This window comes from Poecilia latipinna, unplaced genomic scaffold, assembly GCF_001443285.1.
Source record: "Poecilia latipinna isolate Pla-1442-1.1 unplaced genomic scaffold, P_latipinna-1.0 Scaffold251, whole genome shotgun sequence".
Taxonomy (NCBI): domain Eukaryota; kingdom Metazoa; phylum Chordata; class Actinopteri; order Cyprinodontiformes; family Poeciliidae; genus Poecilia; species Poecilia latipinna.
Genome location: NW_015112867.1, coordinates 131,022 through 145,517, shown reverse-complemented (window position 1 = coordinate 145,517; position 14,496 = coordinate 131,022). Strand labels below are relative to the sequence as shown.

Below are 14,496 nucleotides of genomic sequence, written 5' to 3'. Positions count from 1 at the left end.
AATTTTGACTTCCAATGATTCACTTCCTGCTAAAGAGCCCCCTGCTGGTTGGAGAAAAATCCACATATAAGCCGCAGCGGACTATAAGCTGCATGGCTCAAAGCTAAGGATAAAAGTAGCGGCTTATAGTCCGGAAAATATGGTATATGGCAAAAAAAAAAAAAATCTAAATGCTCTCTGGTATTGTTCAGGGGGCTGCACCAAATGTGGAGGCGGGCCGGATCCGGCCCACGGGCCTTAGTTTGGGGACCACTGATATTAATGGTGAAGAAAACAGGAGAAGACTGGATTTGTTTTACATCGCAAAAATACTGGTATTTGAAAGCCAATGTAGATACTAAGATATTAAAGCTGGAATATGTAACTTTCATCTTTATCCATATATGTTAAAACTGTCACCATGTTGTGACAGTATGAGACAGATAAACTGTGAAAAGATCGATCTCCTCCATCGCCTCCCTGAGATACTTTTGCCATCTGAAGAAATTAAACTCTCCTGGTCAGAAACAACCAATCAGATCCAAGAGGAGGGGCTTAGTGCTGCTCTGTGCTTCTGTAAAACCAGTCGACTTGGACTTGCCAGCGTCGCTACGAGAATGAATACCATCAGGTCTGTCAGTGTGTGTGTGTGTGTGTGCGTGTGTGTGTGGTCCTATTCTGCTGTATCTGTGTTTCCTAGAACAGGCTGTGGACCCACCGCACTCTGGAGGCAAACCTTCACTTAGCAACACTCAGCCAACCACATGCATCCTGGCTCGGTCATGAAGAAGCTGCTGACCTCAACCTACCTCACTGCTACCACACACATCTGACCAAAGCCTCCACTTCCACCAGCTTCACCAAGAGGTCAAACATAAATCTGGAGGTTTTCAGCAACAATGCAAATGACAGGAGTTTGGTGAGGTGAAAAACCTGCAGTTACCTCACAAGGTGATGGTGACCTTTGATATTCTTTCACTTTTACAGATGTGGTTTGTTACTGAGCTCAATGATCCAGAGAAATTGGATCTTTTCACTGCAATGATCATTCGGACTCCATAAAACCTCAGTTTAAATATTCTGTTAAGAGAGGTTAAATGACTAATTAAGAAGATTCTTTGAAATGATTCAAATAGATTTAAAACAACCTTAATTGTAATTCAGTGGGGTAATTTAGCAAACTGGCAGATAAAAGCATGCAGGGTCACACAAAGGTAAAACTATAAAAACAACAAAAAAAGAAACAGTACAGCAAGGACAAATTTAAATTCAATGAACTTCAGTATTTATGGCTCATTTTCATACTTTCAATGGTTTTTCAAAAAGTTATGCAAAGAATTTCAGCAATTCTAAAATTCTTGGAAAGTTAAATAACCATAAAAAAACCGATTTTTTTTTAAATAGAATTTATTCTTATGAGTTCCATGAAATTAAAATTAGAGATGAATTCATTTCAAAGCCAGGAGTCCTTTAAATTTAAAAGAAGGGATTTTTGTGAGACAAAGGAAAGCATTAGCAAGAACGTTTTTTTGAAATGGCAACAAAAGGCTGCAGGTGAGGTTGAAAGTTGAAGATCGTGTGCAGGTGTCATCACTCTGAAATGAATTGATGTTTCTTGCATTGTTAACGGACCTCACAATGATTCAGTCGACTCACAGCAACAGAGTCGAGGGTAAAAAAAAAAGTACATCCACTTAGTAGTCAAGAGTTTTACATAGAGCATTCTGAAAATAATTAGGTCTTCATAAAGTTTGAAAATGTTTTACATCAAACTGTGTGTAAAAAATAAATTAAAAAAAAGTCAGATTTCCCACCGACATTATGAAACAAAACGTTTTCTGTACATAGGAAAATCAAGTGCACTCTTCCTGCCTTCATAGGATTCTACAGCACATTTGTAGATTGGACTAAATACTAAATACTTACACAGTGAACAAGATAAATATTTAACTCTCTAGTTAATTAGCATACTGACTATTTATCGCCGGGTCTGAGATAGTTGATGTTTAGCTAGCTATTAAAGAAAGGGGCTGCACACCTTTATGGGGAACAATCATTGTATGTAAATACCTGGCTTCAACAATACATGGAAATGTTTGTTATAACAAATTAAGATATAAAGAAGGAAAGAACCAAACACTTTACAGAAAAGAAATTATAATTCACCATCATTTTTGCACCATCCAGAAATTCAAGCAATTACCGACTGACCTTCATTAAACACGAATATCTTTTGGTTTTTAAGACATTCCATCTACTTCTGTGAAGAGGTAGAGTAGAATAAGTGCACCAATAAGAGGTTATTTTAAATATATAACCATCCACATCTTATTTAAAGGGCCGACTTTGTGGCACAGACACTGTTATCCAAAAAAGCAGTAAGGAGGCATTCAGACATTAATTCCTAGACAGTTGAATAACTTGACATACAGTTCTTTGTTGAGGTTCCAGGAAAACACACACACACACACACACACACACACAAAGTAACTGACGTTTTAAAGGGCAGAATATTAAATAAAAAACATTCTCTACCCAATTTTCAAAGTTTGCAGCGTTTGGTTTTTTTTTTTTAAAGCAGCTAGCAACAATCTTAGTGAGTTTTTCTGTAGTTTTAGGGAAAAGCAGGCCGACTGACCGGCTTGCCAGATGGGATTCTGCAACTAGTAAAAAAATAATCACTAAATACAATTTACGCTATCTTCTTCTGTCTCCTTCCATCTTCTCCTTAACTCTCCTCCTCCCCCTCCAATCCGCTCCATACTTTGAATGTTTCATGTTTTACTTCATAGAACAGATTCTGCATTATATTCCTGCCATATGAAGCTAAAAGTGGCTAAGTTTACATGGAGCTGGTTTTCAGAGAAACCACATCATCTTTGTTGCAACCCAGCCACTTGTTTACACATCACCAGTGATCAGAGTCCCTGACCCGGCATAAAAAAAAAATAAAAAAAAACAGGTTTTGGAGGAAAACTTTTCAGGAACACCTCCGGTGAAGATGTGAAGCTCTCCGCAGGTGTGAAATGGCACATGTGCCAAACGCATAAGTTCGGGTTAAAGCGCATATCAACAAAAGCTAAAATCACAACGCCATGGAGTGGCCTGGCATGACAGTTACAGCAGATTCTAGGTGTTTTGGCAGTAGGTCTCATCAAAACCTAGAGCTTTTCCTCCAATCAAAATCCAAAAACACTTTCAACATCCAGACAATAAACACAGCCTTAAACATTTGTCTATGTCATGAAATGAATATGGCAGAAGGCAAACAGGCATTCTTTACTGGTTTGGTAGAAGGTCAAGCCTCCTTCTTTCAAGTTAAAGTTAGACTCTTGTTACATAGTGCTAGTCAAGTAGCTAACTCCACCTGGATCTCTTGAAGAAAGTTTAGCTTCCGTGCGATGTGAATCCTCTAGATTTAGAATTCAGTGTTCGACATCAAGTTGAGAAACAGCAAAGACACCAAGAGTCCAAACACTGAGCTATTACAATGTTGTGTAACTGTAGAGTTAACATGGAGGCTTTGCAGAGCCTTTCTTCCAGTCCGTTGCTGTCTGGTTTGTTTTCTTTTTTGTCACAGCATGGTTTGTTAAACGGTTTCTGACCTCAGGCTGTCAGGAAGTAAGGGGCCAACCACAAACTGCCCTGTGGTGGACCACATCCAGCCAAATCTGTGTCCATGTGTGGGTTTGTGTGCTATGGAGACATGTTGTAGTCATGACATAACTGTGAACTTCATGATCTTTCTATCGTAATGTAAGAGTCTTTGTATTATTTAAACGTTGGCCTTAATCACTTGTTCTTCACAATTTTCTAAGGTTTTTTTTGGGGAAACTTGCTGCTTTTTATTCTGGTTTTCTTGTACCTGACCATGACATTAAATTTTGCAAAGTGTGCTTCAGGGATGGAACGGAAAATAAAATATGACGGATGCATCATTTCTCTGTAGTATATCTACCACATGGCAGGTTGTCAGGTATAGTTATGAAAGTGTAAAAAAAAAACACTTAACAGATTCCATTGTGTTATTACTGATTAGGCAAATAACTAGTGAAAATAGAAAAGCTGTGTGTGAACAACAAAATATGATTGAGGAATTTGTAAATGTGACAATAAGTTAAAACTGTTTTTCTGTCCATCAGTCTTTTACATCATAATGAAGGATTTCAGTCAGTCTTCTGTACAAAAGTTGTGGAGCTGTCTGAACAGTTTTTTGTAAATTAGTGAATATAATGACCCATTGCTTTGCAACTAAAAGTATTCTCAATTGTATTGAATAATTAAAAAGCATACAAAAGTGCAAAGGTGATTTTTATTTTACAATTTGCTAAACTGTCTTATTTACGGTATTTTGTCACAGCTTCTGCAGATCAAAGGGTAAAAAAAACCCTGTCATGCTTATTGCAGCACAAGTGAAGATAACTTGAGAAAATAGCGTTGTCCCATTAAAGCTGCCTTAACACACAACATGGTTTAAGGTTTCTTGATGCTTCACATCAGAATTTACCAGAAACTGAACTGCTAGCAGCCTTTTTGTTCCTCCATGTTTGTTTTAATCCAACCATGAGCATTGCATTAGTCATTTCCAAAAGCATAAAAAAAATATATTTTTTATTTGGTCATCTGATTTGTTTTTTCTGTTTACTTTTGCTCAGAACTGTACATGACATGGTAGTAAATGAGTCTTTACTTTGTGTTTTATCTGTTAAAGCAAGTTAAACCTTTAACAGAAAACATCCTGTATAAACTGTGATGCTTCATTTTCTCCTTGTTCTGCAGCCCCAGTCTGGTGGTTATATTTACACACTACGGAGAAAGTTTGATTAGAAATAATTTGTTCATTTTTGCTGCTATAAAATGGGATGTTGGGATAATTTGGTCCATCAGATAAAGTCTAATGTCAGCAAAAACGCTTCCCCCCGTACACAAGTCAGCAGTCATGAAAATAGATTAAACTTTCAAGAGTCAGCATCTGTTTGTTCCAGCTTGAAGGTGATAAATAATGAAGGGGGAACAAAAAGAATCACGGTAAGCACGGAGACAAGAGACCCCAGCTGTTCGGAGACCACTGATGATGCTTGCTGACCGTCACAAAGTGCTGGCCTTTCTTTACACCCACGTTTATGTGGCATCAGCTGAAGCTAATACTTAGGGATGCATGAGTACACAGCCAAGATCCAAACACACCTCACTCTGGAACAAAAGTTGGAAGAAAACACAAAACTAAACATGTGGATACATTTTTTTCCCTCCCCTGAGCGGAGATGTTAGACTATAAATATTAGGTAGTCTGTAGTAGACTCTCAAAAAGGACTGCTGGAATCTGGATTTGACTTCACAACTTGAAACTTATTGAGTAAGGGTTGATACGTCTTTCATTTCACGATGTCAGAACCAGCAGATAATGTTCAGCGGTCCTCGTCATGGCTGCTGTTTGCCCTCATCCTTCTGTTGTGCAGCGAAACCTTGGAAGCTTCTGTGTACCGCCAAAAAGGTAAGACACCTCACTTTTCTTCCTGGCAGCAATTAATCAAAAGCGTGTAAAGCCCTGCCGTAGCAGGAGTTTGAAGCGTTTAATCAACCACAGCGTCAGCAGTTGAAGTGGCTCAAAATGCCTGACGACAAACTTTCGTCCGCTGTAGTCTGACCTTGCATTTGCGCCTCTTGGGGCTCTTCGCAACAGATTAGTGCGCTTCCTTTGACCTCCCTTTTCAAGGTGACAAACCGCATATGGAAAGCTTTTCACAGCCTTCAGGCATGGGAGAACTTACAGAGGACGCTGAGTTTGGCCATTAGCATGGATGACCTCTCCCAGCGACTTATCGCATCCTTCACTGAGAGGGCAAAGTAAAAGTCCTCCCGGTGGAACATGTGTAAAGTACATTTTCACCTATCTTGGTTGTACCTTTGGATTCCTCGATATGACTTCACTCCAGATCAAACAGTAACGCAACTGTGGGGCTTGTTTTCTCCTCAGGTATCTGTTCGTACAAGGATAAGCTCTTCAAACCTGGGGATACCTTCAGGAGAGGCTGTGATAAGTGCTTCTGTCATGAGTTTGGATTTTACTGCTACTCGTGAGTAGATTATCCCTGTCTTTGGTTATTATTTGTTCATTTTACAAAGCTTAGCAACTCACAAGTGCTTGTTGCCTTTTTACAGGCCGATGAAACCTACCTCATGGCCGAAGAAGTGTCATCGGGTGCGGACAGACTGCGGCTATATGGTCGTTTACAAAGAAAACCCACTGGTGGAGTGCCGCGCCTACAGCTGGATTGGTTGATATAACAGAGAAAAACCAAACAATGTTCATGTCTCATTACTTTTTAGGTCTGTCCAACAGACTTGGGCATTTTACCTTTGATGATGTAGAAGATTTTAGTGAGGGCACTACTTGATGTACAAATGAAAACCGTTGGTTAAGCAGTTGAACCAAAGTTGAGGGGCCTTAGAGTGTGACGTAGAATTCTGTGCTTTCTCCACCTGCTTTGGTTTAACTCTGGAGGATGAAATTGATAAGTTTTCTCAGTCAAAGACATTAGACACAAAGTCACATCCGCAGTGGATTTATTAGCCAGGCTTCATCAATCGTGTCCTCAACCCACTTCGTCATAAAACACCAATAATCAATATAAAAGATTTAAACTGTGGTGGTACATATGCTTTCATTAAGCCCTTGTACAACTGATTTAGTCAAGTCATTGCTGCTGCTGTTTACTATATGTAAAGCTGAACAGTTTAACATGGATTGCATGGTGTAAGAGATGCAATGACAGACAGAACTAAAAGAGGCTAAACCCAGAATGGTATTTCAAGTCAATCTGACAAAGTTTAATCTCAAGAATATCATGCAATATGAAACGGATTCAGACTGACAGTGGGTAAAAAGATATTTAAGCTTATTTAAATTCCATATTAAGATAATTGTCTTTTTATTTTATTTTACTTTCAGTTTGTTTACTTTTGGCTGGTGGATGTCCAAGTCAGGGTCTTTTGTTGGTTTTACTGCTCAGTGATTTGCAGGAACAAACTCCCAAACATTAAAACCAACAGTTCTGAAAGGCAGGAAAACCACCGAGCATTTCTTCAGTATTTTGTGATTGTTCCCCACTAAACTCACTCCCTGGTGTGGTTCTGTCCGTTCATTTTAACAGCTAGAAACTAACTTGTTCCTGCTAAAAGTGCTTTTATGTTAGACAGTTTGAGTTTGCTATAGTGCTACGCTAACATATGCAGTTTTGATTGAAGTCCAGTCAGTCGTTTACTTTTTTAACGTCTTAATATAACCATTTTTTAAGCTGCACTCTATGAAGCTGACAGAAAGCTGCCACAGCCAACAGTCTCTCTTACTGCTAATGTTTCAGAAACCTGGCATGTAAAAAGATACCGATCATTTAAAAGTGCCTTCACTGGCAACGTTAAGATACCTAGAATCAGATCGAGACATTTCTTCAATTGTCAAGTTCTGAAATAGAACTTTTAAAGACTGACGATATTTAGTCATTTTTAACATTTTATGGTTTAATTTATTTCTTATGCATTCATTTTATGGATACTGATGAACGTTAATTGTGAAATGTATTTTCCTTGGACTCCACTGTACTAAATATCAAACGTCCACATGTACTTTCTGCCTTAATTACATTACAATAAAATCTTTGTTCATTTTACTTGTTATTTTCATGTCTTAGATTCTAAAAATACTCATCATAGCTCCTCTAAACATTTTTCTGTTGATGGATGTACAACTTCAATCCCATTTCCTCCCCACTCATATTTCTGGAAACCATAAACAAGCAAAGTTTTTCTCTCTGCATTTATGTATTAAACATCTTAATGTGAATTATGTTGCAGTTATATTTAAATGTGTTTCTTCTGATAAGCAGATTCTAAATTAATTAGTTAATTTAAAAACAACACATGGGGTAGATTTAAATGTAGGTATTTAGTATAAAAATGTGAGAGCTTGCAAAATCTGACTTGGCTGATTATTATGGTGGCAAAGTGCTTATAAACGATCGTTGGTATGTGTGGAACATTCATCATCTAGCAATAGGATGAAATAAGTTTGGAAGCAGTTTAAACAAGAATTAGCAACAGCAGTCTAAAAGAGATTCATGTTTTTTTGAAACGTATACACTTATGATTATGTGATGATTTTACCACCAAGCAAAAATCACGTCTTTAGAACCGTTTTGTGTAGACCTCTTATCCAACTTGGCTAGCTTACAAAGGTTGTGTGCTAATTTGTCAGTTTGATATGGAATATGAAATATTCAATAAACCTAAGCAATCATAATTTGGACTACATTGGCTGATTTGGATTTAGTCAACTGAATATATTTCAAAATGTCTTTACATGTCACCCCACTGACCTACATTAAATACTTCTGATACTGGCGGTAGCAGACATTGCTGCATGTGTTGCCAGCGTTATGCTTTCTGCCTGTTCTCCTTTAGGGGATATGTCACAATTCAGTCACAAAAGGCACACATATCATATGTGTGTATATTTTACATGATAATTGCAAACTCACTGCTGTATTCTGGAACATTTGCAATAATTTAAAAGTTCAGATGTTTTGTAACCTGGTGAAAACCAGCTGGTTCTACTCTTTGCTTCGTAAAGAAGGTCTCGGCTCTTGAGAAACGATCGCTTCCTGATAGACATTTTGTGAGAATATATCAAGAAGCTAACACAGACAACAGCGTTTGACAATTGCAGACTAAAATTCACTCAGTCATTTAGCATTATTTCATAAAACATGTCAGTGGAAAATCTATTGCTTTGCTGTAAAACCGCATTTAAATAAAAAACCTTTAATAAGAACATTTAATAAAACGGATGAATGAATACCTTTTGATGGTCATGACAGTTCAGGCTCAAGCCTATCAGTGTAAAGACAAAGATTTTTAGGACTCTTGAACAAAATTCAGGGAGAATAAAGAAAACGAGAGAAAAAAAAAGCCTAAAGTGCTTATGAAGCTCAAGTGGAGAAGATGTTCTGTCTGATGCTAAATAAGTGCAGCAGAAATTCACCAAATGTGAAAATTTAAAGATGCCCTGAAACCGCCGAGGTCTTGCTGCTAAAAGCATCTGGCTGTGAGAACTTTCCATGGCCTTTAGGCCCACAGGGTCTTCAGGAGGTTAACTGGAGGTCAACCATGGGTGTTGAAGGCACTGTGCAGCAGTTGCCCGTCTCTCTGTGTGATAATCCAGCATATGGAGAAGGAAGTTTGAGAATTCAGAGGCCTCTTCTAGCAGAAAGTTATATTTCTCCACCAGAACGTCATAAAGTCTCCACGGCCTCACTGGATCAACACGACGGAGATTACCTGCACAACAATATGCAGTGAAAAAACAGGTTTTATTTTAAAAATTGAGCTAAACTTTAGTTTGAAGAAGAAGAAGGTGTGGTTGTACCTCTTCGGTCGAAGTATTCAGCTGAATGTTTGCCTGAATGGAGAACTTCTGGAGGAATTCTGCCAAGGAGCTCAACGATTTGGCCGATGTGGTCTGAGGTGGACGGAGGCACCACAAAGGTTACGCAACACGCACAGTTTCAGGACAAATTAGCATCTCCAGCTACAATGAAGGCGTGCGATAATCCCATTTAATCCCGTGTCGGTGCGTGCCTCCTCTCTCCGTTAGTGTCAGCTCGCTGAATTAAACCCACCTTCCTCCAGGGACATGAACTCGCCAGCTTTGGGGTGGAACAACGAGTCTCCAGTGACCAACTCGAAGGCCTGGGAGAATCCAGGGGAACATTCAGGGTCACATGTGTGGCTAGTTGAAGAGCCATTCCAACCTGTGACACTGCTTTCTGTTTTTTAAACCAAACTAAACAGTTTCACAAAACATTACTTTCCTAATCTAGTATTAAATATTAGCTAATGGTTGCTATGGCATTAGCAACCATTGCGAAAGTAAACACAAGTAAAAATCACAGCTGAGCACTGAGGTTCTCCATAGTTAGTAACACCTAGTGGGTATTTAATGTCAACCGAAATGTATTACCTGAGAAAAACATCTTATTTAATACTTTAACTTCAGTTGTGATTAATACATTTTAAGATTCAATTGATATTTAAACCCTGCTATGAACTCCCACAAATGAAAATACCAAAAGTTCCCAAAAAGATATTAGTTCTAGAGAGTAACATGAAAAAAAAAATTGCTTGATGAAGCAAAGCAGACATCATCAAACTGTGGTCAGCTGGTATCTCACCATGCAGGCCACACTCCAGATGTCAGCTGGCGGACCGTACTCAGATCCAAGCAGGACCTCTAGAGACCGGTACTGACGGGTCTGGATCTCCTCACTGAAGTGCTTGTACTGGGTCAGAACAGTGAAGGACAAAACAGTCAGACAGGACGTCAGAAAACAACAAATATGCCAGCATGACTTTTAGAGTTGTGTGTATAGTTTTGAACTTTCAATACGTTAGTGTTTTATATTATGAATATTTATAAAAATGCTGAGCATTTTAATAGATATTTTGAAAAAAAAGTCAACTATTTTGTGGCCACTAGGGGTCAGCAGACAGCTGTTTAAAGATAAAATAGACATATTTGTAATTATGGGGTAAACCTCAAGTGGAAGAAAAGTGTGAGCTAGTGAAGACAGATAAAGTGGAGCACTAACCACCCAGCAGGAGCTTCCCAAATCAGCAATCTTCACAGAAATCTCCTTTAACTTGTACAGGCTCACTTCCTCTGTCTCTAAAATAGTTAAACACATTAGCATTGAACTCAGTTCAGTTTAGATAAATAACTGCTTTAATATTTAAAGCAGAGTAAAAAAAAAAACTATTTGAGTCAGTTTTTTCCCTCTTGGTGATATATTACATTTTGTTTTTTAAATATATATGTTACTGATCTGCAGATGACAAACTTTCTATATCTGAAGCCTGTAAACAAGTAAACAACTGTGCCTGTGGTCTTGTTCCCCTCTACAGCTGGTAAAGAGACGGAGCTGCTGCCCCCTGCTGGTGTAATATGGCTGTGCTCCTTCGGGTGCAGCAGAATGTTTTCTGGCTTAATGTCTGTGTGGATGATCTTACATCGAGTGTGAAGATAGTCCAAGCCCTGAAGAACCTGCAGAGAAAGGGAGAATTCAGAAAAGACTGATCAAACAAAAACTCCTTTATCATTTGTAGCACCAACTCGTTGCTTTTCTTGAAAATGGTCACAAAAAAAAGTTAGATTTTTATTTTAAGCTAATAATTGTATATAAATGCAGTCACAGGTTACTTTGGTTTTGTGTTGCTTACCTGGGTGAGTATTTGCTTGACCCAAGGCTGCATCAGGCCTGGATTCCCCAAACAGAGCTGCCAGGTCCTGAGGCTGGGCCCCAGCAGCTCCAGAACCAGGCACAGGTCTCATCATCCCAGGCTAAGGACAGTTTGATAGGGTGCCTTCACAACAACAAGTCTGGTTCTAGAATGTACAGTCCATCTCTGATGTGACTGGTTGAAGTGAACTCTGGTGCGGTTCAAATATGAAAAAAATGTGACTCCACTCTAGATTTAAAAGTGAACTGTACCAGCTAAATGTTGTATTAAGTTTTCAACTAAAGGTGTGAAAACAACCATAATCTTCATGCTTACACAACAACTCATCTGGAAGCAGGATAATACTGAACACAGAGTCCACACTTTACAATTTGGCCCTCACTATACATCCTCCGTACCTAAAGTTCAGAAAGCTAAGTGAAACAAACAAAGGATACGGACCCCATTGACCCCAACCAGCTTGAATTCATCAAGCAGCTGAACGATCCTTTGGCTGGAGGGGTGACGGCTAACAGGACTGCTGGACTGATCAAAGAGGGACAGGAGAAAAGGAACGGTGAACAGTAAGACCGGAAGTTGTGTTTTCGTGTTGCCATGCACATGCAGACACCAACAAGAAGAGGCTGGAAGCAGAGCTAACGTATCGTAGAAGAGCCTGTTCATCCTGTCCCGCCTGAGCGAAGCCTGCGCCGCTCTTCAGGACCTTCACAGCAACCCTCCGACCCGACCTGCCAACACAAACACCACAGCATTCTGGTTTTTATTAGCTGTGGACAAAAATGTGGAAAATATCAATTGAAAGTCTGAAAGTCAATTCAGGGACTTGCAAAGAGTGGTTGAAGTTCTTCCCCTTTCGTCACAACACAAACACAAACTTTAGTGTGCATCTTTGGGATTTAATGTGACAGACACAAAGCAGTGTACACAAAGTGTTACATGGAGGCAAAAGAAAACAGTTCCTGGAGGACTATCCAGATTCCCCCTATGACTATGCAAATCATGTGTAAAGCACATGACTCGCATACAGAAGTATGAGACTCATGTGCTTTACCTTTGTGCCACTGCTGTGCCCCACCCTAATAGTTTTACTCTTTCCTCTCCTAAACTAAACTCACCTGAGGTCCATGCAGAGCCACACTGTGGAGAAAAAGCCCCAGCCAAGCTTAGACACCACCTGGTATCTTCTGTTCAAAGAGTCGCCAATCTGGACAGGGTGGTAACCACCTGCAGTAATAACATCCAGGATTAAACACAGGACCATACAGCAATACCCAGTAGGAACATGGCAACAAATGTCTCCCAAAGTAATCTGAATATTAAAAAAACAGGCAGGAAGCCATTTTCACATAGCTTTGGAGAGCTCCTGCAATTTCTGGCCTAGCGTCGTCCTCAGAAGCCCTTCCATGATCGTTTGTGAGTAACATGCTCAGACCTGCCTGCAGGACACTGAAGCAAGATGATGAATAATCCTGTTTCTGTCCTCCTTTAACCTGAACAATGCACAGCATGCTGAGTTTTGTTTTTATTTCTAACAATCTCAAATAAATTTGAATTGGATCCCAGAACATGGCATGAGCTAGTGTGTCATTTATGACTGCGTCAGGCGTTTGTCATATCTTGCAGACAGCAGTGCTGATACCTGCAACACAGAGGAGCACGGAGCGAGGCCAGGTGGAAAAACATGCAGATTGAGGCATGAAAGTGAAGGATCAGTAGCGAGAACCTATCAGAAGTTAACCAAGCAGTATTGGTCATCTGTGGTTTACAGTAAGAATGATTTACAGTAAAACCGAAACCTTAGAAAGCTCTGCAGCACAACTTATTCTCAGACCTGGTTCAGATCACACTGCCTGTGTAATCCGGCTTCATGATGGTGGCATAGTGTTGCGCTCACATGTTTTGCATGTTACAGTGCTCTTCTGATGCACATATTAATTTCAGATCAGTGCATGTGCACTACACATACCGTAGCGGTATTCTCTGGGGTCTTCACAGTCCTGACTTTCCGTCGTATAGAGCTGATTGGGTTCTCCAGCTGTTCCAAAACACCCAGATGAGCCAACTCTGTTCCTAAACAACACAAAACAACACAAGACAGCAAAACACTGGAGTCTTTTAGCCTCGTCTTCATTCTACAGGTAAGTGTTTGTGTGTCAGTGATGAGTTTCCCCAGTGACCCTCTGCAGTGGGAACTCGTCCTGCTGCCGGGGCCTCAGAAAAAAATCTGCCGTGCCGGAACTTGAACTATTTCTGACTGCTGTAAATCATTTTGCTGTCCGTCCGTGCAACCCGAGAGCTCGCTGTCCCAGCTGCTACCAACACGAAAGCGCACTGCGTGGATGGAAGGCCTCTGGTCACGTCATGTCTGGAAATAATCAGTGCAACTTTGTTCTCTAGTTTTGAAGCATCCGGTTGTAAAAATAAATATATTTTTCACATTCTCTACAAGATAAGCAGTTGTCTAAAGCTCTAAATAAGTCACTTCCCTATAATACACCTGATCTGTCTGTGTTGAAATGTGTTTCTTCAAGCTTTATTGGTATGAGATGAAAGGTTGAGTTTTTGTTCTGAACACAAGCCCGCTTGAAAGGAAACTATTTATCGGTGCATAAGTCAGTAATCTGTCTGACCAAGAAAATATTCCAACATGGAAATTTAACATCATAATTTATGAAAACCATATTCCATAATTGGTGATTTTGTATAATCCTGCAGTAAAACTCAAAGACAACATGCAGCTGAGGAGCAAGAATATACTCACATGTGACGTTGCATGGCGATCGGGTTTTGGATCTCAGTGTCTAACCCTTAAAGTTGTTGGTGGAGATGGAAACCTGGTTTCACGCTGAGACCACAGCCAAATGACCGGTGCTTTCACCTCTGATGCCACAGCAGATAAACAGAGCAGGTGAAGGTGGGGGCTAGGAGCAGCAGCCAGAGTCAGCACGATCCAAACATGGAAATGTCCTGCAGGCACTGAACTCACCATCCACCAAGCCTTCATCTGGCTGCTGCCAGGTTTCACTCCCTCCATCTTTCCTGGCTGGATTTAAACGTGAGGAAAGTCAAAGAGGAATGAGAGAAGAGGAATAAGGTCAACAGACTTGAGAGAGCGGGGGCAGCTGGCGAGTTTTTCTTTTTGCTCTGGTCTCATGGGAAGGTTGACCTGTGGGCTAAACTTGGCTTCAAAGCAGAATCTCCGACCTCTGACACAAGATTAAG

The 14,496-nt window shown here is 39.9% G+C and overlaps 1 protein-coding gene and 1 long non-coding RNA gene across 3 annotated transcripts; one reads left to right on the top strand and one right to left on the bottom strand.

Moving 5' to 3' along the window:
- The first annotated feature begins 4,055 nt into the window (after positions 1–4,055).
- Positions 4,056–7,577, top strand: LOC106947662 (uncharacterized). The gene is made up of 3 exons (XR_001425030.1): positions 4,056–5,473; positions 5,957–6,056; positions 6,142–7,577. It is a non-coding gene; the product is annotated as an uncharacterized LOC106947662 (long non-coding RNA).
- A 99-nt stretch (positions 7,578–7,676) lies between these two features.
- On the bottom strand, positions 7,677–14,389 carry LOC106947661 (SRSF protein kinase 3). 2 transcript variants are annotated; one of them, XM_015032812.1, is made up of 13 exons: positions 14,261–14,389; positions 14,036–14,154; positions 13,241–13,344; positions 12,390–12,498; positions 11,915–12,002; positions 11,712–11,799; positions 11,254–11,360; positions 10,915–11,077; positions 10,626–10,702; positions 10,209–10,316; positions 9,657–9,726; positions 9,404–9,496; positions 7,677–9,315 (listed from the first exon to the last, which is right to left on the bottom strand). In XM_015032812.1, exons 2-13 carry the CDS (start codon positions 14,047–14,049, stop codon positions 9,128–9,130), a joined length of 1,209 nt encoding a protein of 402 aa, XP_014888298.1. In that variant the 5' UTR covers positions 14,050–14,154; positions 14,261–14,389; the 3' UTR covers positions 7,677–9,127. The 2 variants fall into 2 exon arrangements, with proteins under 2 accessions (XP_014888298.1, XP_014888299.1); XM_015032813.1 differs by lacking the exon at positions 13,241–13,344 and having other exon boundaries at positions 11,712–12,002; positions 14,261–14,386.
- Positions 14,390–14,496: the final 107 nt, after the last annotated feature.